At 39.1% G+C, this 27,270-nt stretch overlaps 1 protein-coding gene and 1 long non-coding RNA gene across 2 annotated transcripts; one reads left to right on the forward strand and one right to left on the reverse strand.

Moving 5' to 3' along the window:
* Nucleotides 1-27,256, forward strand: LOC310889782. Its single transcript, XR_014576794.1, has 3 exons — nt 1-431; nt 18,401-23,849; nt 27,129-27,256. It is a non-coding gene; the product is annotated as an uncharacterized lncRNA (long non-coding RNA).
* Nucleotides 2,274-18,826, reverse strand: LOC310889781 (uncharacterized protein; the record flags this gene model as incomplete). The annotated part of the gene is made up of 4 exons (XM_083817814.1): nt 2,274-5,614; nt 13,534-13,651; nt 18,117-18,266; nt 18,751-18,826. 4 exons carry the CDS (start codon nt 18,824-18,826, stop codon nt 5,590-5,592), a joined length of 369 nt encoding a protein of 122 aa, XP_083673940.1. The 3' UTR covers nt 2,274-5,589.
* Nucleotides 27,257-27,270: the final 14 nt, after the last annotated feature.

Below are 27,270 nucleotides of genomic sequence, written 5' to 3' on the forward strand. Positions count from 1 at the left end.
CTGTGACTTAGGAACACTTGGCACTGCGTTTCGCGAGGAGGAGAAAAGACAAAAAGGTGATGTTAAAGCACCTTTACTCTTCCCTGATTTGGACTGCTTTGCTCCTGGACAGTCTCCTTAACAGTGACTTTAAGCTATGCTGCAGCCTCTTAGCCTAAAGCCTGTTTTGACAGCTGATGCCTTCACATAAATCTTGTGCTGGTCAAAACAAATGGAAAGGAATGAAAGCTGCGGCTATGCCATGTGAGGACATGGACTTCTGTGGATCGTAGCCATCAATCCCTTGCTAACAAGCTCCTGCAGAGCCGTTTCTGGACACGCTAATGACAAAGAGTTAAACGTGAAGTTGTCAAAAAGAGCAACTTATGAATTTGCTTAAAATGAGCTATTTGCTCAGTGTTTTACCTTCGCACCCTTGCCATCTGCCCTCGGTAAGTTTCGTGGATCAAAAAAGGGTAACAATTAATGCTGCTGAGGATATTTGTGTCCTGATTCTAATCATACCTGAAATAGCTTTTCTATAGGAAATCAACTATGCTAGCTCTGTAGTAGCTCCATGTGACAGTTTTATGATAGTTAATATTGCTCTGCATCCTGTAGGAAAACCAGCATTCCTCTCTCTACATTGGTAGGAAAGAAGAATTTCTGTGGCAAGTTCATTTAAAATTTAACATGGTGTTTTTAAGCTAATGAACACCCATGAGAATGAACTCTAGAGTAATGAGTTGGATAATAGGTGATGCATAACTAGACGTTGTAAATGTATCACAGATATCACTACAGAATTATTCTATATTGGCACATTTATGATAATGATACTTATCATGCTAAGCAATTAATAACTCCAGGTTTCTGTAACCGTAGGATGAATTGCATTTATTTTACATCCTGTGGCTTCCTTATCCCTATTCTGACCTTTAGTTGTTCTTGTGTGTGGCTAACATTGACAATCCAAGCCTCTTAGTTTTTAGCATATGTGCACAATAAGTAAAAATTTTATTTTGGGGGAAAATAATGACTTTTTTCAGAATATGTTAAAACAATTGTGGATTTTTTTTCATCATGTAAGATATTTTTAACTGCAATCAAGAGTCAGTTTGTTTTCCCCACCTCACTGCCTTACAAACTCTTCAAATCACTTTCTTCAGTTTTTTCCCTTTCTACTCTCCACCTGAAAAATACAAATGGCATAGTTCTAAGTGCTAAGAAATGTCCTCTTTTCAGTATTGTATTCCTTCTCCTTCAAGCAAACAAAATATAAAACATTGTCTTTGTTTGACTAGCATAACTGAAAACAATTACAGACTTTTTCATTTTTGTATGGGAAGAATGGTTTTAGAGCAGTTTTTTTGAATCTAAAATAAACATTTTTTTTCAGTTATATCAGTCCTGAGTTCTAAGGCATGATATTTGCAAACAATAAAACTAAAGTAACATTTTAAGTGTTTTAATTCACAGGTTTCATCTCCTAGTTTTCTTCATCAAAAGGAAATTTTAATACAAGTCTTACCTGGCAGATATGACTAATATGCTACATCACTAACAAAAATACTGACTTTCCAGGCCACAAAGGTGAAAAAGTTGTGTGTTAACTCATTTCCATGCCTGCAAACAAGCAAAAGCTCTCAACAGAGAAAGTGGCTTTACCAAGTGCTTTGAGAAGAGCACTTTAGCCTAGAGCTGTAATTACTCTTTAATATGATCTCTATAAATAATATCTTTAAAATATCGTGCTTTGTTGAACAAAGGTTGAGAAAGTGCATAGATTGATTAACCACGCTATTAGCAAATAGTAGAGATTACATTTGAGCATCGTGACAGCAGCAACTCAACGTATTTTCATGACCGTTTTTCATAGTGTTGTCATTAGACAGTGTGCATTGAGATTAAACCCACAGCTTTGGTGAGAAGATGCCCCCTTGAATTTGCACAGAAAAACAAATTTAACTGAGGAAAAAAAAATAGACATATGTTATCATTGGCGAGACAAATCCGTTTAAATCCTTATGCAGGTGTCACAGAAACCTTTTGATTCATGGAAAAACATTCAGTGTAAACTATAGCTGTTGCAATGAAGCCCTTAGGGCACTGCTTTCCAACCTTTTTATAGTTGTTTGTCTTTACCTGAAATTAAACTTTATTGTATTTCCCTCTTTCTCCCAAACCCATTCCATGCTCTGCAAAAGTGAGAGAAAAAGTGTTTCAATTAAAAGTTTATCTAACTTTTGTGTATTTTGAGAGGGCAGTTGTGATGCTGTCGCTATTTTGCTATAGTACAAGTGAGGCAAATTTCATAGACAAGGTAATAATCTTTAATTAGAAGAACTGATAGAACTGGAGAAAACAAACAAGCTTGTGGACTTGACTGACATCCATTAATTAGATCTGACAAGTAGCAAAATCCAAACAAAATACAAGTTAGATGTGATTGTTCATAGTATAATAAAACATTTTACTCAATTAAACCATGGGAGAGAGAACAGTTGCTAACATGAATGTACAGGGATGAATCAGCAAGAAAATGGTAAGCTTTAGAGACAATGTCACTACTGAGTCCACAATTTGTTTATCCATTGTTAAGAATTTAGTTCCCAGGATCATTTTTTGAAAATGATTTGTAGGTCCCCTGTGAGGATCTGGACTGTGCAAGGGATGGAATTTATTTTTTATTTAAAAAATATTCTCGTATCATTTGCTGTGTTTTGTCTTTAATCAGTTATCTCTGTGAGTTCATTGTAACAAATAATGGTCAATTAGTTTCATACACATAATTCTCATGAGGGTATTTGATGTGCTTGATGTAATATAGCACGTTTTAAAAAGTGGATAAACAAGACCAATGGAAATTCTTTTGGGTACTGGCATCAATTACGTTAAATATGTTGGTATTCATGAGTTTTGCATTTGCTGTGCTGGCAAGATTTGGTTCTGATGGGTGCTTGTTAGTAGAGGGGAAATTTGCTTTGGATTAGGAGTTTAACAGTGGAAGTATTGTTTGAAAAGGGAGGTGGAAAAGGGCTCCAGGAAGAATTCTTCAAGGACGTTTGTTAGTAGGTGCTGTAATTATTTAACAATTTTCTATACACATACCAGCATCAAAACATATGTAATAGGCAGGAACATGCTGTCAGTTAGGGTTTCCTTTTTGCATTGTTAGGTTCATAGATGGTATTCTGTTGTCTAATTCAAAAGCATAGCCTGTGCCTTGCAGAGCATTTTTAAAAGACTTTTTTCTACTGTGTTTTGCATGGTGGCTGATTTTGTGAAGAGTGTGTTGATTTGTGGTTTCCTATACAGGGTAATTTGTACTGTCATTTTTTTCGTCAGCCATGTTATCTAGAAAGATGACGTTCATATGCTAGTACAGGACGAGTATTAAATACTGAATTTGCAGCAGAAATCTGTGGAGAAATTCAGGTGATAAAGATGTGTGTATTTTAGGGACAGATTAAGTTTGGTGGCACAGCTATCTCAAACACCTTCCCATTAGTAGTTCATGAACAAATTGGCATATTGGTATGAGGGAGACATTTTCATAGACGTTTTCTCCTGCTAACTCTGAAAAAAAAAATAGGAAATTTCCAGGATATGGTTGTGTTCTTTTCCATGACACATCTATACTTACTATATAGGTAATTTGCCTGCAGTTTGGCTGTGTATTTATGTTTCAATACAATTATTAATAAGTAGATTTCTGCATATATATATATGTATCATAAATCTGCTATAGCCTAAATCTGAAAAATGCTAGATGAGATATGTGTGTATATAAATCATGTACACCAATATGGCATATATATGCACAAATATTTAAGTGATAAGCATTTGCCCTTCTAATGTAAAACCGCTGTAGTATAAGGTTAATTATTCTTTAGTTTCAGGGCAAATAATTGTCAATAAAAATGTACGGGCATGAAAGGTATAAGAATCATAGAATCACAGAATGGCTCAGGTTGGAAGGGACCTTAAAGACCACCCAATTCCAACCCCCTGCCCTGGGCAGGGACACCTCCCACCAGACCAGGTTGCCCAAAGCCCCATCCAGCCTGGCCTTGAGCACTTCCAGGGATGGGGCATCCACAGCTTCTCTGGGCAGCCTGTGCCAGTGCCTCACCACCCTCTGAGTGAAGAATTTCCTCCTAATACCTAACCTAAACCTACCCTCTTTTAGTCACACGTAACTTTGCAAAACATGAGTGATATCCCAGAAAGTTAGGTAATTTAACAGGCATGATACTTCCAGGGAGATTTAAAATATAAGGATCTACTTTTTCAAATACAGGGGCATTATTTTTCACGTGAATAAGCTTGTTGCCTTCAGTGTGACTGTTAACTTAAACAGAGGTGTGCACCACACTCTAGATTTGTGACCTAAGGGCTTGTTTACACTGAGTCAGAAAAGTACATTAAATCTACATACACTGAAACAACTTAATTTCATGTGATCCAGTTCCTGTGCACTCAAGCTGTTGAAATAACATAAAGCCTGTATACTTATTTGAAGCTCATGAAATGGGACACGTAATGTTTTGCTAACCTTCACATGGTGCCTTCCCACCCTTCCCAAGCTGTGAATACCTCATCAGAGTCAGGAAGGTAAGTTGTAACTAAAAACAGCTTTTCTGTTAACTTTCTGAGGTGGTCTTAGGTGTTTTTCCTGCAAAGCCAACAGCACTTTAGCAGCATGTAAATTGTTTAGGAAACACAGGGAAATTATGGGAATTTAGTAATGCTTAAATAAGAAGCACAAGCCCCTGTTAGCTACTGTGATTTTGAATAACCAAGCTTCACTGGAAACTTGAAGCTTTTCTTTAGGGAATAAAAGTGGAATTTAAAATGCCAGAACTACTGTTTTACATCTCTCTGGTCCCTCATACCAACATGGAAATCTATGCCTTCCCAGCTATATGCGACCACGCTTCCAGAGGTTAGTCTGCTTCTGTTCCATCGTGTACAGGAAACATCCTCATTGTCACTCACTATTCAATATTGAAAGCATTTCCATTTGATGGATTACAATCATCAGCATAATGCTACAAAAATTAGTAAGGACAGATGGGGTGTTTTAAAGATGAAAGACTGTTGGATATATTAGTTTCAGAAAGCAAACAATCATCTGAGGCTTCTTACCACCCTTTCTGTCACAATACCTCCCCGCCAAAAAATATGCAAACCATTCTTTTCCTGTGAATTCTGTTTTCCCATAATGTTTGCATGAAGAAGGAAATCATCTGGAGTGCAGTGTTGCATTGTCTCCTATTTATGGGACTGCAATTAAAAGGGGAGTGTTTAACCACTACTGAATACTGAAGACCTTCCTCTCCTCTTGGAGCTGAATGAAGTAGTTTATCTACTGACCTTAAGAGAAGGACCGGCCTTTGAAAGATGAAGAATAGAGTGATAAACAGAGGTGCATTGATCTCGGGTGAAGGATGCTGCCTTGGGAAAAGGAAAGTAAGTCCAGGCAGACCGTGGTGGAATGAGTGGGATAAAAGGCCAGTTCTACCACATCCAAATATCATGCAGATGCCCCAGCAGTTGTTTTACTTTCTTATGTATGACGTAGATAAAAGGACTAGCAAATTCCAGTCATGCTGTCTGTATATGCAGGCTTCTGGAAAAGAAGAAAAAGCAGATGTTAGTTCTCTTGTAAAGGAGGGATCAGCACTCCGAAAATTGTGGGAGTGATTCCTTAGGAAAGAAATGTAAGTAAAAAGTCAGTTAAGAAGGCTACAAGGTAGGGAGGAGCTGCTGACATTGAGAAGTAATTCTTAGGAAGTAAAACCTGTTAGTGGCTGCAGAGGAAATGGATGTGAACAGTTAGTATGTTTGATGTATGGCTGGGAAGAGATGAAGGAGATAAGTGAAAATAAATATCAAATGGAGCAAAAGGACATCCAGTGGTCTTCTTGAAGTCTTGGGAGAACAAAGGAGCAGTTGAAAAAGGAAATGAAAGGAGGTGAACTAATATTGTAGCACAGGGACTGTGAACGTACAGGCACTCTGCAAAATCATTCAGCAGCATAAGCCAGGAAATGCAATTAAGGTGAACTCCACGCTAGGCAGAAAGCTGCCATGTCCACTTTCTGGCTGTAATGGCAGCAGTCATGCAACCCCTTCATCAACTAGTCTGGCTCCCTTTTCAAGGTAGATTAATGTTTTCCTCTTATGACATTATTGAAGAGCAGAAGTGCTGGTCTGATGGAAAAGGAGGTAAAGATAAATAAAGGAGAGGGAGAAGGGAAAAGTCATTAAGTCTGTGTATGAGGAAGACCACAAAGGAGAGGGAGTTTACGAAATGAAGGAACAGAGAGAAGGGAAAAGTAAGGAGAGAACAGAAGAGACGGAGAGGTAATAACTAGCACATCACTCCAAAAAGAAAACCCCAGACCTATGCAAATATCCTACTCCACTTAATGAAATAAATGCATACATAAAATCAAGTCTTTGGACTTCTGGCAGAAGATTGAAATGAGATTTCAGTACTTTCCCATTTTTGGCCTGACATTGCTCTGTCAGAGCCTTGAGGTTGTTTACAGCCACTTGAGGATTAAAGGCTGAAAATGTATTAGAGACTTGTGAATAAAAGGCTGGGACCTAAGTCCAATAAAAGTATTTTGGCGTTTCATTCCGCTTGTTCTAGGGGAAGTAAAATTCCTAAATACTTCTTCTGATGTGGGCTGGATTTCTTATTCATAGAAGGGACAGTCGCAATGAAAGTTCTAGAAGTCTGCTAATTTATCCCACTTAATAATTCTCATCACAGCTGCAGGGAGAGCCAATTGTCCAGTGCCGTAGTGCAGCAAACACAACCTACCTAAGTTAATGATACTTTACTTAAAGATAAGTAAGATATACTCATATACTATTGCTTTCATAATCAAGTGCCCAGTTTAAAGAATTAAACTGGAATATATTTCAGTTGTTCTCTCATGCTTGAAATTAATTAGCCAGGTGTTAAGTATAATTTCTGTTTGCTGAAAGTGTAAAGCTGAGGCAATCAGATGAATCATTTGGCACACAATCTTATTTCTCTATGTAACTTGCAGCCTTGTAAGGGACTGAAGTACTAAACTGTAAATATATAGAGATACATGTATTTTTTTATGGTTTGCACACCTTTTGCATTTGGCATTACTTAACTACTGAATAATTAAAAAATGACTCAGTTCATGTGAGCTTTGCCGTCTTTTTTTTTTTTTTTAATTAATTGGTTGTGTTTAAAGAAGTCTAAAAAAGAGTGGAAATATTCCTTTATGTTTGAAATTTTGGCAAACCCAGTTTGTTCATTTTTTATGGAACATTTTCATAAATATTGAAACTGACAGTGTTAAACCTTTTTTAAAGAGAAGTATCTTTTTGAAAGAGGCCGCTAATGCTACATACCATTGTAAAATCCATCGTCTATGCTTAGTCTGTGATATACTACTACTGCTTGCTGAACTTTGCTGATCAAAATATTAAAAGTTGACAAGTCACAGTGCAGTTATAAAACAACCTGAAACAGTCCATATTTGTTTTATATAAATTTCCATTTCCATTGGTAGAAGTTTACGTCATATAAACCTAAATTAAAATGAATTCCTAGTGCTTTGGGGGAATAATACACAGAAATCCTTTGCTGTTTCCCTCCCTGACACTGGCATTTTTGCATAGATGTCAGATTTCAGTTACAAAAGAACAAAGTAAACACAGCAGTGAAAAAATTAGCTTGATTTAATCACACAAATATAGTCTGTCTGTCCCTTTCAATTTTCCTATAACATACCACCGTTATTTTTCATGTGGGACATACCACGGTAAAAAAAAAATTAAAAAAAAATCATTGTATCTGTGTATTTTATACAATACAGAAAACTGTCTTAAGTAAAAACATTGAGTTTCTAAGGCTCTGTGGCCGTGTGAATTCAATCTGCTGTTTATTTCCAGCATACATTATTATTTTACAGAAAGAGAAAGAGAAAGTTTTGCATGTGTCATGTGCTTACAGAAAACAGTTACTGCCTTGCAGCAGCTTGATGGTGTAGGGAAAAGGAGCAAATGCAGAAGTTTAAAAACTACCATATCTGGTGAACATACTAGAACAAAGGTCAAAGATGAACTTTTATTGTATGTCCACATTTATTTCTCTAAAAAAATGTTCTCAAAAGAAGCTCTAAAAATGGCAGCCAGATCTCATTAAAAACAACCATCCCTCCAACTCAGATAACTTCATATGGAAAAGGTGATAGACTAGCCTACTCTCTGAACAAAGTAAAATCATCAGAAGATTCTCTTATTTCCAAAATTCCAGTTAAAAATGTTATCAGTTATGAAAAAGTTCACTATTATGCATATTACATTAGTGTTCATCCAGAAAACCCCAAACAATTATGACTTTACTATTGTTAGCTTAACTTTTCATAACAAATATGAGATTTTAAAAGTTTTATCTTACGTTTCCCAGAATTTAAGATTTTGTTTCAAAAAAGGTATGCTGGATTTTCTCATTTAAACCATGCTCTTGAGATTCTGAGAGAACCCATTAGTGCTGAGAATTTCCTGCTGACATAGATCTCAAATTAAATTAAAAAATTATAGTAATAAGCATCTATGCAATAAATAATATGAATCTCTAAACCCTATTACTAGTTGGCAAAAGGTAGACTCATTTAGGTCTGTTACTGAAAATGGATATTTAGATTTTAACAAGCTGATTTTCTTTAGGCTAGGATGGAGAAGGAATGTGCTTTTTTAGTGCAATGACGCTAAGGATAATGCAGTGCAAGTATAATTGCATTTGCTTAGAGTTCATTTGTGTGGTGCATTTTGACTGTAAAATGCCAGGTAGTCATTCAGAAGTTAGGGTGCTACATGATATGTTGAAAAGAGCCAGAAGCAATTCATTAATTCCATTCTATTTGTTTGTCTTGTTACCCAAGCCCCAGCACTATTTTCTCCAGTAAAAGATTTTTTTCTAGATGCATATAGCATTTGAACAACATTTTATCACCAATAATCATCAGTAAGTCCTTCATGGTGGCTAAAATACAGGCTTGTGGCATGTATGTTAATGCAACTTAGGTAACGTGGCAAGAACAGGAATTCCTCTTTTGATCATCAGAAGAAAGAAAGCAGAATATACACTTAAATTTGTGTGTAATTGCAAGAAATCTGATTTCATAGGTTATTCATAAAAAAGTGTTTAGGACATAGGAAGGCAGGTTTAACATTACGATAAACAGGCAGAGTCCTGTCCCAAACCTTAAATCTATACAGCAGTCATTCCATGTATCACCTGTGACAAATGTTGTAAGGAATAGCATTGTTACGCTGCAGCATTACCGCAGATTTAATTGAGACACTAGAATATTTTTCTCAATCATTCAGCTCCACTGAAATGCTAAAAGTTCACTTGCAAATACATTTTAACATTTATTGGCTTGAGAAAAAATCTCTATTAATGCTTTACTACTACGTTTAGACTTCGGTTCAGGAGGGATTGGAGCACGAAGGTAGATAGGTCACCATTATGTTTATTGCTCCTTTGTCTTTGTGCAGTGAGATTTTTTTTTGCATTTTTTTTCCAAATCTGTTTTTCTGCTTTATTAACTGCTGCGTATTACTGTATAGTTTCCACCATTACCTATATCAGTGATGCTAGACTTGGCCTCCAGGAGCAAACAGCAGAGTTTTGCAAAGGTCTTAGAAGCTAAGCAAACGGCATGGATAAACACCCAGGATCACTGACCATGTTCTATCCGTGTCAGACATGGATACAGCTTTGTGCAACTACTCATACTGTAAATCAATCAAAACCTCAGATTAATTTTTAGTATGCTTAAAATTCCCCTTCATCCCAGTCCTGGGTCTTCTTTGATCTTTGGAACATCATTAATGTCACTGGTGTATTTTGTTGGTTTTGAGGAGAAAAAGACCTTAAGGGAAGTGTGTGCTAGAAGTGAGCAATAAATAAGCAAACAACCAATCATATAAGCAGAACAGTATGCACATAAGTAAAATGGGCTGAACTGAAGTAGCTAATGAAACTCCTGAGCACGTTGATGTTTTGTTTTCCTAAAATACTCAAGAGTATGCGAGTTTTCCATAATCAAACCGGTAAACACATATTTTTAGTGCTCTGCCTCCTACCTGTTGTTTGCCACCTTCAGTTATTAAACATTCTCATTGTAGGAATTTATTGAAATAATTCTTTTCTGTATATCCATGTGCTAGAGAATTTCAGAAACATATTTTAACTTCTTTTAATCCAATAGATATGAATAACAGCATTCCCACTGAACTTTGGTTCTGGCACATGTGTTCTAAAAATCTTCCATTTTTAAATGACTTATATATTTAAAATAACTAAGGCTTTTCTCCCCATTTTTCATGTGTAATTTTCCAAGCAGAGAGAATTTAACAAGTGGACTGAAAACAAACAAACAAAAAAGTCTGGCAGTAAGGCATGTTTAGTCCAGAACACAATACAGAATTGTCAGACAAATATGCAGGGTAATTTAAGATTCAGTGCTAATACCATTTATAACAATGGTTTGGAAAAGAAGAAAAGAAATTTTGTGCCAACAGTTTATCCAGTCATGCAGAATCAAAGTCTCCCCATGCAAATGGTTCTATAACGAGCATAATGAGGCAAGACTTTAAAGGTATATATGCTTTATCAGAAAAGCTGGCATCAGAAATCTTGGCTACAGTAGCAGGATCTGCAAACTTTATTCTCTGCCGACTCACACTTTTCAAAGCTAAAACTCCCTGTGAAAAGAAGGGGGAGCTTTTCCAACCCCCAGCACAGGCAGAGTTTATACAAAAGGCGTTGCAACAGCCAGGGCAGCCTCTCGGTTCTGGGCCTAGGGGCAGACGTGCGTGTCGCCGGGGTGTTGCAGCACCCAAGGCCTCCACCATCACAGGGCCGGGACCACCAGGCCCATCTTCTGCCCACTCCCAGCACAGGCCGCAAGGTTTCACCCCAACCCTGACCAAGGCCTGGGCAGCAGCACAGCAGACCAGGGACACCTGCCCCTGTCCTTAGCCAGCAGGCAGGGACTGGCATGAAGCAGCCCGAGGGCAGTGCTGGTGCTTGACAGCCCCTCCGCCAGAGCCCTGTCCTGCGAGGTACAGAGCCATGTGCTGAGGTAGGATAATCCGCAAATCTGTCAAATCTTTTCTGGGAGAAAGTGCATTTCGAAGGTGGTCTAGATGTTGTATATTCCTGATTTTGACCTACAGAGAATTTCATGTAGACAAATTATAAACACCAGAGAAAAAATAATGGAATAATACACTCTAAGTGTGAGATCAAGCAACTAAAAGTGGATTTTGAAATCCAAGGGAAAGTGGAAGTTCCTTACACTGGAAAGATGTTAACACTGGGAGACGGCCACTAATCATCAGTACAGCTCTGTGTTCCCTCATCCTCATTGCCTGAGTTTTGCTTTAAATGCAAGTCAGGCTAATAAGCTAAATGATCCAGCAATGCAGTACTACAGAGCTGAGGTAGGACAGATTATTCTCACTACTTAATTTTACTGGATAGCATGGATGTTCTTCTTCAGTGTGACAAATACTGATGGGAGTGCAGATCCAGTCCGACAAACATGTTGAAGACATTTTTTCCACAGCTCATATTCTTAACATGCAAGTTTCAAGCAAACCCATTGCGATTAGGTCATTTTTTTCTCCCCTCTCTCCTCAGGGCTGTGCTATGCAATCCTGGCAGCTTCTGGACACAGCCGCTGATGTACTCAAAAATTGGTGTCTAGAGCTGAGACGAGGCACTCTGAGACCACGTCAGGCCCACAGGGGCTTTTAAGGAGACACTAGAGGGACACATGGACAAAGCTCCTGTCATGGCACGTACTGGATTTAAATCTGACATGACCAAACCTCTCGTAGTCCCCACCTCATGCTGAGCACACATCCAGGCACACCGATAGGGGACGATTACTTTTGGTCCCACCAAGGGTATGGAAGTAGCCATGGCAGGATGTGTCCCCACCTTCAGGCCAGGCAACCAGAAAAGCACGCTGTCATATGAAGTTACAGGTACCCACACACCATGTTCTGGGGCCGCAAGGGGAACAATGTGGGGATTTGTTAGCCCTGGCAGCTCTGTCTGTATGGGAAGGAAGGAGCCACCCACTCAAAGACAAACATGCACTGTGACCAGCCAGAACCTGGTCTTTGAGGGGCCACTCTGTTGCTCCATCCTCAGCAGACCCAACAAAATATAGAAGATGCAGGTATATGTGAGAATATTGTACAGAAGAAAGAAATGGGTCTCTTGGGAATGGTGGTGACAGGAAGGAGTAGGGGGACCACCTCTACTGTAAGAGAATCTAGTGAAAGCTTGTGGCTGTTTTTCTGTGGGAGATCAGCTAAAGACTGTTGGGTTCTGGTCTTCTTTGCCAAAGATATATTTTAAGCATAGCGTTTGTCTGTGACCTTTTCTTTCCCCAAGACAATTCATTATTTTGGCTCGCCTTCATCAAGTACTGCTTGTGTGTAAAGCAATCCTTCACATAGACAGGTCGTAAACGTCAGGGAAGTTTATAATAGAAATCCTGAGACTAGCATCAGTGCCCAATGCCAGCAACTGCTCTGCAGCGCTGCCTGCACCCAGCCCTTTGTAAGAAACCCATCTGAGTAAAACCATTGCTTAAGGAAGATACACCTGTTCTGGCTCTCAGCGGTGTCTAGAACAAAACCAGAGCTGTTGATCAGGACAAACTGCTGTTGCTGATGCCATTAAGCAGAAGAATTCACGAGGGCAGGAGTGTGTGTTTAAGTACCAGGACACCTGCTCCTTCACGGAACAAGTTATTCTAATTATGAAAGTATTCATAATGTCACGGAAGCTATTAAAAATAAAAGACGAGTCAGTAGTGTGACCTTCAGCCTCACAAATGACACATGGCTGTATCTGTACAAACAAGGTGGCATTTCCAGAGGTGTTTTTACATTTTGCCATCAGAGGTGTTTTGTTGTTCTTTTTTTGAATAAATGTATGTGCAGAATGAAATCCAAATGTTTTACAGTTCCAGGCAATTCAATGTAATTTAGTTGGAGGGGAGGGGGCTGATGTTACTAAAATCTCTCTCAATCTTGTTCTCAGAGTGAAAGGATAATCTTGTTAATTCACTGACCTAGGGTTCAGCAGCTCTGAACTCTGCATCCCCGTCTGTCACAGACTAAATCCCTCCAGCTTCGGGTCCTACCTAATCTGGGGCAGGGAACCTCCCTTATTCGGTATTTGTAGTGCAGCAGCACTCCCTACGCCATTGTAATACAAATAATAGATACTGTAGCGTAAGAGGAACCTGTCAAAGTCGTTGAACTCTCCTTGGTCTTGTGCCAACACCTGACGAAACCCTGCAGGAAACGTAGCTGACAGAAGCCGCTTGGTTACCCAGCGCGGCGTCAGGCTGCAGCAGCAAGCCCAGTCCAAGCATCGCTTCTGCTGGTGGTGCTGCCTGGTGGCCTCTGCGGTGTGACCAGCAGAGTGTGGCTGGCCTCGGGGGACAGAAATAGTAGTACCTTTGGTCCGAGGAACGTGATGAACGAGTCCTCCAGAGTTGCTGGCTGACAGCAACATTGCTGTGCTGCTCCCCTCCTCCCTTCCGAAGGCCACGGGCAAACCACAAACTGCATACACCTAGCAGGGAAACGAGAAGAGATAAATCAAACAAAAAGGCAGTTCAGCTTGATAAACCGGATATGTTTCCACACTTGCAGGCTCGTGACATCTAAACATTATGGTAATAGCTTACTGGCAGAACTGCAAAAATAGGATCACACACTCTTTCTTTGGCCATTCAAAACTATCCAGCCTGGCACAGCCCTTGCATGGACTTTGGCATGCCACCTGCCTTCCAAAAGCCTTTAATGATGCAGTTCATTGCTCAGGGGTAGGTAAGGGCACAACACGGCTGTGTTTTGCTGTTTTCCTCCCTGTAAAGCAGTTACAGGCCTATGAGAAAGAAATATTTTGCCAGTTCAGCATGCCAATAAGAACAGGTGGTTGCACAGCTTCGTCTAAAAGGTACAAAATGCCATGCATCCAAGGAGGCAAGAAGGGAAGAAAAAGGATTCTGTGAGAATGAACTCAAGGACAGAAGCAGCTCAGGTTTTGTCAACAGCACACAACAGCTCCAGGGCCTCATTACTGGAGGTACAAATGAATGCAAATACAAACAGGGGAATCACGTTTCACTGGGGTACCAGCTGCAGTGTGGGCAGAGCAGGATCTCACTCATTTGTGATCGGTCTAGATAGCATTTATTGGTGTGTGTCTGTGAAGGGAACTTACACATGAGTGCCAGTGTAAGGAAATTGTTCTCTGAAGTGCTGAACTCAGCGTCACGTGCTAAGAAGAGGTCTTACCTTCTCCCATCCCCCTGGCCCATAAGCTTTTCCACCTCACTAAAGCACATCTTTGTTTGCTTTTCATGCTCTTCTCTCTCCACTCCATCCTGTGTTACCACCACTTTCCATCAGCCTCCCCTACTTCTAAGTAAGAGTTCTGCTTTTGAACACAAAGACTTAGAGTCGAGTCTGTCAAATTAACAAATACTCTGCACAAAAGTTTCAGGTGTCAGTCAAACCAGACCAGCCATCCATTTCTCCAACCCAACTGTATGCAAGCTTGTTTTGTTAGACACTGTGTCTCCAGACTGTAATTGTTTTCCTTCTCCATAGAAGACAACTGAAGAATAGCAGAATATATTATTTATATTTATTATATAGCCTTATATATTATACTCATATTTATATATTATTATATAGTCAGAAAAGCTTTTCTTTCAGATTTCATTTTCAGATCATTTTTGTTTTCTGTGTAACCCAATTAAGGTAAACATCCTTAACTCTGCTATTTCTTTATGTAGATATTTTTAAGTATGCTATCCCTGGTTTACCCGAGACACTGGGTCCGAAAGCTCTGCTAAATTTCTCTGTGAGGGAAAATTGGATGACAGCCATCTGTGAGGATGTAAAATAACATCATGCGCTCTCATTTACCCTGCTTGTTTTCCAACTGCAGAGAGCTTTCTGAGTTTTTGGGAGATGGAGCATCAGGATCTGCAGCTGGCCTGCTCGGATGCAGAGTAGACTTTTGTCTTTGCAGTTGTGGAGATTTATAAAGAATCAGTTTTCCCATGTTTTGTTTCCCAGGAAAAAAGGAAAAAGAAACAACTCTGTAAAGCATTATGGCCAAAACAACCAAGGGAGAAACCTCCTCTGCTGTAGCTGAACTCCTACAGAGCTGGAGCGTTTGTCAGACAGACATGCCCTGCCTGACAAAGCAGTCTGCAGCTAATGTGCAACCACACAGAAAGCACAGGAGTAGCCTCTAACTCTGTGTGTAAGGGATTTAGCAAAATAACAAGAAGCCAAACGAGGACAAGAGGATGGCACAAGATGTCTTAGCCTAATACTGTTGCCTCCATGTACACAGGCTATCAAACTTTGATGCTCAATAACATGGTTTGTTTCACTGAGAGGAAGGAGCCAAGGAAAGCAGGCTGGCTCTATAGCATAACATCCTGCAAACAAGAGTGTGTCTTTCCCTTTCCCATACAGGGACTAGCTGTGGTTAGTAACTATGTAACTTGTCAGTAAAATAGGAAGAGCCCTGCATGAAGGCTTTTATCCACAATTCTTCCTCCTTCTCCTGTCCCCACATTTGCTAGACAGCCCAAGGTTCCTGTTTTTTCTCACGACCCATCACTTGAGCTTTATCCCTTGCTAGTATGCTAAGGATTTTGCTGGGCAGAGGACATCATAACTCACAGTCTTGACATAATTCTTAGCTTGGAAAAATCCTCTGAATTTAAATCAATCTTTTTTCTTTTTTTTTTTTATTCCTGAAATTAGGAAAGATAAAACACACCCATACATTAACTACAATTAATTTTAGATATGTAGAGTTACAAAAGTGATGCTGTGTCATTAAAGTAAAGCCAAGACTAAAAGGAAATAAATATAATGAATGCAAATATTTAAGGTCCTACATTCTGACATAAGTGCCTGATTTTAAAAGCTGATGACCATCCAGTTCCTCCTTAAATTCTCATACACCCTTTTTCTTTTTTTTCTTTTTTTTTCTGTTGTTCTTTTTTTTTTATCTGTGATTCATCTATTGTTCTTATTTACTTCTTTTGAATAAACAGGATAGATATCATCTTACTGTGCATAGCAGACTTGCTTAAGAGTGAAATTTAATATCAATTGCACAACTGAATAAGCTTAATTTAGATCAAACAAAAAGAAATGTAATAAGTAGCAAATAACTTTCTTTTAAAAGTGTACCAGTGCTAATCACAGGGAAAAAAAATATTTCTAGATGTTAATATTTCTAGAAAAATGGAAAAGGAATCAGTGTTGCAGAATCCTTGTGATCCTTATTTCATTATGATACCGTATTTTTAACACACCCTATAAAGGTACTTGTTTGCAAAGCCAAAACTTTTTGCTCACATTGTTGGTGTGCTCTTGTTGGAGCTTGTTTTGAGCTCTGAAGCTCACCCAGGCAGAAAGTAGAATACCTTATGATTTTCTCTTGCTTATGACTAAAATCAGATCAGAAGTTCCATTGCAGTGCACAGAAACGTCAGGGAGAGCTCTGGTTCTGCCTGGCACATGAATAACGAGTCTCCACAATCTGAAGTCATGTCAGTTTCATAAAGAAAACATAAACAATTTGTATTTACAATATGTGGGGGGAAAAAAAAACACATCTGCACACTAAAAGCTTAAATACCTAGGAATTTGCTGCAGCTGATGGTGGCTGAAATAAGTTTAACACTGACAGTAGGTCAATGACAGAACAGTCCAGATACAGTCTGTTTACAATTTCAGACACGCTTGAAGCACTAGTGGGAATTTCTTTTTTGAAATTTGCCTAGCAGACAAGGCCCAAGCGTCAGGAAGTGGCAGAGCTGTTGTTCTCAGCCCAAGAGGCTGCAGAAAAAAAAAATAGTTGCTGAGTCAGACAGAATTTCCCCTGAGGACTCTGGCTGCAGCCCAGCCTTTAGAAGACCTGCCAGCTCACCTAAGGGTAAAACCAAAGCTTTAGAAAAGCCTGTACAGCTCACAAAGAGATAATCTCTTTATTTTATTTTTTTATATATATATATATATATATATAAAGTTAGTGGCCACATTTCTTCTGTGGCAAAGAAATATCTCGAGTCTTGTAAAATCCATAAGTGCAGTTTGTATAATGTCTTCCCAACCTCAGCCACCGCTGGCATAGCCAAGAGCTCCGAGCTGCTGAATGCTGCTGTACCTGCTCCTGTTACCATGGAAATGGACATTGGCAAAAGTAGGATAAGAGCTTTAAAGTAATTACCAATATAATTAGCATTTTAACCTCTTAGGAGATTAGCTCCCCCCAAACCCCCCCAGCTAGTGAATCCGTTCAATTCGGACTCATCAGTATAGCGATTAGTGTCTGGAGGGAAGTCAGCGGAGATGATCAATGTTGGAATGACACAAGAAAGGGGAGCATTGTTGGAGCTGTGAAACAGCGGATTCTTGTGGCCTTCTTTGCTTATTACTAATAAGAAACTCTTCTCTTTTGCTGTGAGTCACTGTTCCAGTTTCACCCTTAATTAATTCAGAGTCGAAAGAAAGGGCACTAACGTGAAGAGAAGCTCCCAGTGATGGCTCAGTAAAGTTTGCAGAAGGAACTGAAGAGGGGGAAGGGAGAGGAGTCATTATGGCAACAAGTCTCAGGACACTCGAGAGGAAGAAACCTGAAAAGACACGCTGCACAGCGGCCACGCTCTTACATCTTAAGTGCCAGCGTTTTCCTTATGATGCTGCAATTGTCTCAGCGAAATGCATCAAGCAATGAAATGCTCGCCCGAGCAGCGCTGCCCGGCCATCACGCTCACCAGGAACCTCTCACCCAAGCAGGAAGTGCACCCGTTCGCGTGCTGTGATCTGCACCAGCTTCTACAGCTTTTCAACAGCCAACAAAGGTCTCTCACGTTTCCCAGCAACATCTCCTTTACCGACAGAGAAGTTAGAAGGGAATTTTAATTTCTGATACATAATTTCACGCTTTGCTAGAAACACAATAGCCTGCATGTCTTCAGGTTGGATGCAAAACTCACCTTCAGAGGCCAGTGAAGTGATTGCATAATTATCCCTGCTTCCAACAGCGTTAACATTTGGCCGGATACAACCTGACAGGTTTTTGCTATGGTTGGTTAGCAGAAAGAAGATGCACTTTTGGAAGAAACTGATGAATTTTCTGAAGAAATCTGGGGGAAGATAGCGTCCACAATTTTGTAACAGTGTTCTTGGTTTACTAGTGGATTTTAACAGTCTAAACACATATCAAAACATAATAAAAATGATATTAATTTCTTCTGTTCATCTCTTATTATTCTTTCAGGGCCTCATGAGACTGTGAGCTGCAAATAGGCAGGGCTGGGCTGCAGAGCTGATCTCCAGTGAGCCCCATCTGAAGCAATGCTGTGTCCCTGGGGACGTCCTCTGTGTAAGTGAAAGGTCCTATGCACCAGAGCATCAGTCCCTGCCTGTTCCCTCTGGATCCTCTCCTTCCTTCAGTGCTCTCACACAGCCTGACCACTGCACAGCAGAGCAAATAAGGCTCCTTTGTGCCTCCCACCCCCCATCAAAACGTAGCAAGATTCAACAGCACTAGGTGCTCTTTCACTCTGTTACCTAACTGTTGTTTTTTTCACTTCAAGCTGCGTTGTTGCACAGCTGTTTCTCATGTACCTGGATTTTCAGGACCCTTTAAGATGACAAGTAATGTTCTGGGAGAGGTAGAAAGTTGCTTCTGTTGCTTGTTCATTGCAGGAATTTCTCTTAGAGATGCTGGAATCCAAAGGGTTCATTTTACTCATAGTTTTTGTTATTCTTTGTAGGAACACTGTTGGAAGATTATATCATCCAGATGCATTTGTCATAGTCTGTCTCCCTGTCTACTGCTCTTAAGTGCTTGCAAATGAACGTGAGGGTTAGGCTAAGTTCTCCCATTAAAAGCAAAACATTGCAGTGGGTGGAATACTTCCCTGCTTTCACAACGATGACATAGACGTAACTGGCTGGGCAGCTTCATTCCAGTAGAGAGCCCTTGAGACACATGCACACTTGAGACACACACAATTTTTCCTAGCTCATTTCAGAGAAGGCCAAGGGTTTTCTCCCACAAAGGTAGGTAGGGGCAAGCATGGTGGAGACCATCCAAGCAGGGTGCTGAAGGGAATGGTCATACCACCCGACTCCAGCAGTAGGTAATGTAGCTGAGGACTGTGCTTTTCTCTTGCGCTTGGTTTGGATAATTTCCAAAATGATGCTATCTGCTCCAAATGTGCTGAGAAGCTTCCAAGATTCCTGGGCTCTGTAGCTGCTACCCTGAGCCCTCCTGAATAGCTCTCATTCCCCAGGAAAAAAAGATGGCCAAAGCTCCCAGCAACGGCTTTACTTCCTTCTAAGCTGACTGCCAAATTTCTTCACTAGCTGGTTTAAAAAAGTTAAACACATGCAAAAAACAAATATACACACACACAAAAAAAACCACTGATGTTTGCGTCAACCGTGTAACTGTCTTAAGCATAAGAGGGTCACAGCTGATACAGCCATGGTGCGTTTTGTAGGCCAGCAGAGCTGCACCAGACTGAGTTCCAAGGCAAGCACTCAAAGAGTTAGGAGGTGCTATAATTAAGGTACATAAGGTTAGGAGGTGCATAATTACGTTAAACCATAATTACACCCACTGGTGTATGTCCTTGACGATATAGTCTTCAATTACATGACCACCTCCTTTCTTCTTTTCCCTATGGGATCTTCGCCTGTGTCAGGACTGTCCCCTTGGCACAGTGCTGCAGCATTGCCCAAGTGGCCATGAAACATCCTGCTGAGGACACTGGAAAATGCAGCAGCATACTCTGTCCAGGACAATAAGCCTCTGTGTGAAGTTAGACTCGAGACAGAGGTGTCTGAGGTATGAGAAGTCAGAGTTCCCCAACTCAAACTGTTCTCATGCAGATTTGCAAACAATTACAGATCTGTATGTCTGGCTTGTGTATTAAAGCCTATATTTATAAATCTCTGCTGATATGCAGCATCTTTATGAGCTGCTTTCTTAACTATACGATAAGAAGCAACTTACCAGGACTGAACCTTTTCACACAAAAAGGCCTCTACTTCTGTGGTAAAATTCTCATTGACTAACATGGGAGCAGGATCATGCCTCTGGTACCCCTTTCTGTGCCCTCCTCCTCCATCTTCCACCCACCCCAGCTCCAACAAAGCATTGTTCAGTTCAGCCAAGCCTACAAGAAACGCTCTTCAAGGGTTGTTTCTCAATTCATATCACAAATACATGCATATAACATGACAGAATGAAAGGCTGTTGCTTATGCTAAAAAAGTGAGCTGTTTTTTCAGACCTTCCTGGTAAATCTTCATGTGCATACTGAAGAGCTGAACGGAACACTCATCTTTTACACTCACATGTCAGCACCATGAAGAAATATTTACATTGTGAGCAGCAAATAGCAACCCTTCCTAATTGGTGCTTATTAACATCTCCATACTTTTGAAGCATTGTAAAATCATAGTTTCAGTGATACTTTTGAAATAACTAATGCAATAGCAATACATAAATTTAGCTATTAATAATCATAGGCTGTCTGAAATGAGCGTAAATAATCTATATGATAATTACACTGGTGGTACTAAAGTGCAGTCCCAAATGACAAGCTAACCTAAGTCTGATTTTTAAAAAGATACCATTAAAATATATATCTCTTTATCATGTAAAACTAGATGACTAAATCATGAAGTTTGGTCTATAATGTAAGTGTACTTGAAAATTCAAGATTTAATGTCTGAGCGAAACATATGAAGACCTTGTTTTGGTTTACTTAGCTGTACAACTTTCTAGCTTCTGCAATCAGAAGAAACGAAAAATAAATTTAAAATATGCATGTCTAACAGACAAATGCACTGTATGCAAAAGTGCTATAGACTTACTAAGGGAGTCCAAAGAAGAAGAGACCACAGGTTTCAGGATTAATTTATTTATAACTTGCTGTGACCAGCCTGGGAAACCACTCCATCCAATATCTCAATGAGGGTACTTGCCTCCCTGCAGCATGCCACTTGGCATTCTTGTTCAGCACCACGAGCTCCACCAATAAAATCTTAGCAAGACTTTTGGCAGCAGGAATGGAACTACTTTTGCCTTCCTTTAATCACACTGGACAACCCAGGTCTGTTATGACTCAGTGTCCCTGGAACAACTGGAGAAGGTTATCTGATATATCATATTACACCAGGATAAATAAAATTAAAGATCTTATATATCTGGAAACAAAACAAGCCTTCCAATAAAGTTGTCTCCACCTCCACCCTTCCAAAGCAATAAACATTTTTAACCTTATCCTCTTATACATCCTGCTTATAAACACACACAAACTTAACTTTTCACACTAATATCTGATTTACTCTAGTTCATAGTCCTGCTGATATCATTTCATGTTTCCACTTTCAAAAGTTAAACATCATGGTATCAGATTTTATTACCAATGAAGGATTAACTCTGAAGTTAAAGATTATAATCACCTTCCTGTTTACTCCTAAAATTACTACACAGTCAAGTGTCATTCTACTTTTAGTTTCAACACGTCTTGCAATGAAGTACGCACTGTTGTCATTTGGTAAGCTGCTTTCCTGCCCATGGCATTACTCCTTTCTTAGTCGGAGACATCTGTATCTGCATCCGTCAGCCCGACATCCTTCTACCCAGGTCTGCAAGTGTTATGTGTAGAGGAGAAGCCACAAGGATACCTAGCACATTTTTGTTGCAGCAGCAGCAGCCCTGTCAATAGTTGTTCTCACCAAGAGTTGCCAGCTCTGCCTTCGTTGTGTTATGTTGTGGGTTTGGTTCTGGGAGACAGTTGTTACCTCGATCAATCTGTAAGCATACAATTGTTCAAAATAATTGCCTTGGCAGCTTCCCTAACTGAGAAAGGGTATCTGTATGTCTTTCAGGTTTATGTTTTACAGCACTTCACACAGTGTGAGATTTCAGGTGTAATTGAGAAACCAGAGGTAGTCCTAATATGCATCAATTAGATAATGTGACGGACAAGGTAAATGTGGCCATTATATGAAAACACTATATTTTCTCTTTTTAAAGTTAACCACTGAGTTACCTTAGAAGACATTTAAATATTTGATGATCCTCACAGTTCATTTATCCTGCTAACCCAAGCTGACTAGACAGCTCATGTAACATAGCTCCACTGACTTGTAGCAGAGCTATGTCAATGAATCTCAGCTGATGATTAATTACATACAATAGTCATCTGAAAACATATCTTATGCATATCACAGTAAAATTAATCTCTAAATTTGAATGTTCTATTAAACCTCCACTTTTTATGGAAAGGGATATTTCTGTAAGCATTGCAGTAGTAATATAATTTATTAAAAAGTAATAATTTTCTTCAGTAAGATTTCAGTTAGATGTCTGAGGGAATTTTTCAGCAGGTCTTACCATTGACCAAAATCTAAATGATACAAAACTATCTAATGAAATAGATGTTGTAAAAAAAAAAATCTGTTTAAATTCAGAGCTTTGACATTAAAATATTTAAATATTTATATATATGTATAAATATTTATATTGTATATTATAATATTTATTATAAATATTGGTATAAATATTTATACCAAGAAACTCTTTTTCCACCTACTTTTATAAATTATAATCTTACCCTTACAAGTTACTCTCCTCATGCGGTACATTACAGGTTGGGCCTGCAGACCTGCCTGCAATTTAGGTTGCCCAGCACTTCCTATTATAATAGCCTGCTTTCAATTGCTTTTAAATTTGTCAAACTATAACTGTTTGAGCTGAAAGTTTCCATGCTGAATCTACTCCTTGGTCTGCTTTGTTGAGGAAAACTCCAGCTGAATAATTTTTTTGTGTTTAAAGTATATAATACCTTATCCTTGATTTTGTATTTCAATAATTAAAAACATTTGGCACCCATGCTTAAGAGCAAAAATTCGAAATTTGGCAGATACTTTTGTTTTCAAATGTCTTTTTGTTTTCAAATGTCCTTTTTTTTTATTCTCATGAAAATACACTTACATTCACCTGGACTATATACCTATAGGAACATGCAGTTCAGTAAAACTTGCTGCAGGTATCTAGCTTAAGACCTCCGAAATCCCTTGAAAGGCTTGAATCTCCCACAGCTCCTACAGTAGACTCAACTGCAAATAAAGCCATTTTGTCCCAAGCAAGGGTGCCTTTGGGCCTCAGCCACAGGGCTGAAGTTGGGCAGACTATAACAACAGCTAGTAACCAGCTCAGGCTACAGCAAGATAAACCGGCAGGACTGTAGAAGCGCAGTTTGTCCCTCGTCTGCCCTCAGCAACCCACTTCCTGGCAAGAGATAAGGCGGTGGGAGGGAGGGGGCCCCCCGATTCTAGCACAGGGGGAACAGACTGTGAGGGGACTGACTGAACAATTTTTTCTAGACCTTAAATCTAAGACACAAACAGTAGATTGTAAGCTACAGTAAATTGTTGCACATAAATCAGTGTTGTAGAAAAAAAAATAATCCAGATAGTATCTTGTTATTTCCTTTATGTTCTCAATGGACTGTGCATGTATAATTAAAAACAAAATGTACTTTGTGCCCTGTGCTTCCTAGTGTAACTTAATCATCGTGTCCTTGTGAAATGTATTTGAACCAGATATTTTCTTCCCTGCCAGGGACAATTTTTTTCTCCAAAACTGATGTTCTGTTCTTTCACAGGCAACTGCAACAGCACCAGCACCAAATATCCGTGAAGGTAATAGCATTAGCTTCCGTATTGTTCAGCATAAAGCACCCCAACTCTTATAACCTAAGCTCATCAGTCTCTTTGTTATTAGAAAATTCAGTGCCAAAAGCAATGAATTACAAGGCTTACAAATCAAGGCTCTTTTAATCAGCAAAGCATTTTCACAAGCTCTCTCAAAGTAAAGGTGGACTTGAAAACTTGTTGGGTTGTGTGTTCAATCAAGCAGAGAGTGTGCAAAAATAATTATTTTCACAGCAATTCATTCTGGGCCTCTTTGGTCACCAAAACTCTATTAGTCAACCTCAAAGAATCTAAAAATATTGCTACTTCCCCCATATGAAAATTACTCTAGTATTTTATATGCCTGTATATTTAATAGATACTAAATGCTGACTCAATTTCATAATTTTGAATATACAATATCTGATGCATTTATATTAGTGACTTGTGTCAAAGTTATAGCTTTACAGTTCTTTCAATGAAAAGAGGTTTTATCACCATGTTACAGATTTCTCCCTACTCATATTCTTATCTCCTGCACCCATACAAAACATCTTCCACTTTCCTGGCTGAACATTATTCCTCTGTTTTTCCAAATTAAGTCATTTGCAGCACTTGAATAGGGTTTCCCTATAGAAAATGGAAATGTCATTATTCCCAGTAAGTATGGCATACGGAGGTAGGCATCCTTTGTTACTTTTTCAGATCTGACAGACTTGTTGTTTGATGCTCACCACAATACTTACCTTCTTTCTTACAAATAAAAAAGGATATTGTTCTTCATTCTAGAAAATGCTTTAAGACAAAAAAGTTCAATAAGAGGAGGAAAAAAAATATAAAATTTCTCAGGCAAATTACCACAGCTTGATTTTTCAGCTTTCTAAACAACTTCTCTTGTTGAGCTCAATAGTTCCTCTTTCTTCAAAAATCAACTTTTCTTAAATAACTAACCTTGGGCTTTGTATTTTAACATGTAACAATGTAGCCATAAAATGCTGCTAATAAATACAACTTACACATACAGGAGTTATACTTCGTACTCGAGGTTAGAAAGTCACGAGGTTATTTAGATTTATTCCCTCCTTTTCTGTCCATGGAATGGACAAAGTACTTAAAAACACAAAATACATTTCAAGGTGGAAATAGCTGCAACATGGGTGAAGAAGCTTTGCACAGGCACAACTGTTAAACTACAAGGCACAGCCAGAACTAATGAAAAGGCATCAGGGAAACTTGTAACCTCTGTGCTCAACCTGGACTTGCAATTTAAGACGTTTCAGGTTCTCTAATGACAATAGGATTGAAAGTGAATACAAAAGTGTTACTTTAAACTACTCTCTATTCTGAAGGCTGTTTTACATGTATTAAAGACATATCAAAAGAATCATATATTATTCAAAGGTGTGCTGTTGCTTACACTGAGGTATCAGTTTGCAAGAGATGTACAGAAAGTTTTCAAACACAGAAAGAAACACATTACTGATAAAACTACATACAATAACCAAGTGTAATTATAAGTCATGAACAAAATGAATTTCCATCAGGACTTGCAAACTCAGTGTCATCCCTAGACAATGAGAGAGTTGAAAACCAGCCACTTTAGACTTCATCCATGCTTTTACAGAGTACTCTGTTACTGAAAAAAAATGTGGTTTGGTTCTTGAGAGCCATCCTAGACCAGAAGTTCCTCCTTCAGGTTAAGGAGTGCTGTCTGATTTCTTCAGTAGAGTAAATATGTACACAGAAAACAACCTGAAGGAAAACACAAACATGACACACCAGTGTGCCCAGCTGGTCAAGAAGGCCAATATCATCCTGGCCCGCATCAGAAATAGTGTGGTCAGCAGGGCTAGGGAAGTGATTTGTCCCTCGGTACTCAGCCCTGGTGAGCCCACACCTCAAATATTGTGTTCTGTTTTGGGCCCCTCACTACAAGAAGGAGACTGAGTTGCTGTCATGTTCAGAGAAGAGCAACAAAACTGGTGAAGGGCCCAGAAAATAAGACTTATGAGGAATGGCTGAGGGAACTGGGCTTGTTTAGTCTGGAGTAAAGGAGGCTGAGGGAAGACCTCATTGCTCTCTACAGCTACCTGAAAGAAAGTTGTGGGGAGCTGGGCATCAGTTTCTTTTCTCAGGTGTCAAAAGACAGGACACAAGGAAACAGCCTCTTGTTGTGGCAGGGGAGGTTTAGACTGGATATCAGGAAGAATTTATTCATGGAAAGCGTGGTTAGGCATTGCAACAGACTACCCAGGGAAGCAGTGGAGTCACCACCCCTACACATATGTAAGAGATGTGCGGATGTGGCACTGAGGGTCATGGTTTAATGGTGGAATTGGTAGTGTTAGGTGATGGTTGGAATTGATGACCCTAATGGTCTTTCCCAACCTAAATGATTCTGTGATTCTAAAGAAGATGATGATTTACCAGTGAATCAAAAGAACTTCATGTATGGCTGTTGCTTATATGCAGATTCACACTTGGTAAATCCTTCCTTTGCTCACTAAGTTCCATAAGAAACAGGCGAGGAAACTTTTAAGAAACTTTGCCCAGTTAAAAATCCTGTTTGTAACAATAACTTTTCCACCTTCTAAAGAGAAAAATACTGCCTTTTTAGAACCATAGAATCATTTTCATTTAGGTTGGAAAATACCTTTAAGATCATCAAATCCAACCATTAACCTAGCGCTGCCAAGTCTACCACTAAACCACGTCTCTAAGCACATCTACACGTCTTTTGAATATCTCCAAGTATGGTGAAACCTTGTCTTCAACAAGAAATTTTAGTATAGTTTTAACCTTTGTCATGTGGAAAATGACTTATCTGCTCAGTTTTCTTACAAAAGCCGTGAAGTCTAACATTTACTTATTTAAAGTTCTTCCCTCGATTTAAAAGTACATTGTCCATTTGCCTTTGCTTTCTGTAAATGGCTTAGAAGGCTGGAACTCCTCAGCAGTGAATTACATTGTGTATTTTTACAACTCTGCCTTATGGAAACATCCATCCAACAAACTTTTTTTTGAGTAGAATAAGATTTATGGAATCGCAGAGTTTTAAGAAAAAGGCCCAGGAGATCAATCTGATTTTTATTTCACCAGCCATTCCATTTCTCCCAGTTACTCTGAATGAAGTCTAATACATTGTGTTTGGTGAAAGCATATCTCCTAGAACAGCTTTTATTTGTCTAGATGTGAAGACATCAAAAGCTGATAACTCTACCAATTTTCTGAACAGTTTGTTCCGTTAGTCCCTTTCATTGTTAAAAATGCTGTTATTTTCTCTTTCAGATGACTGGCCTCAGCTTCCATCTGACATTCTTTGACTAAAGAACCTTTTAACATATAATGACAATACCTACAGACTATAATTAAGTCTTCACAGAATCTTTTGCCTTTTTTTTTTTTTCTTCCCTAAGCTGAAAATATAAAG

This window comes from Anser anser, assembly GCF_964211835.1.
Source record: "Anser anser genome assembly, chromosome: Z".
Taxonomy (NCBI): domain Eukaryota; kingdom Metazoa; phylum Chordata; class Aves; order Anseriformes; family Anatidae; genus Anser; species Anser anser.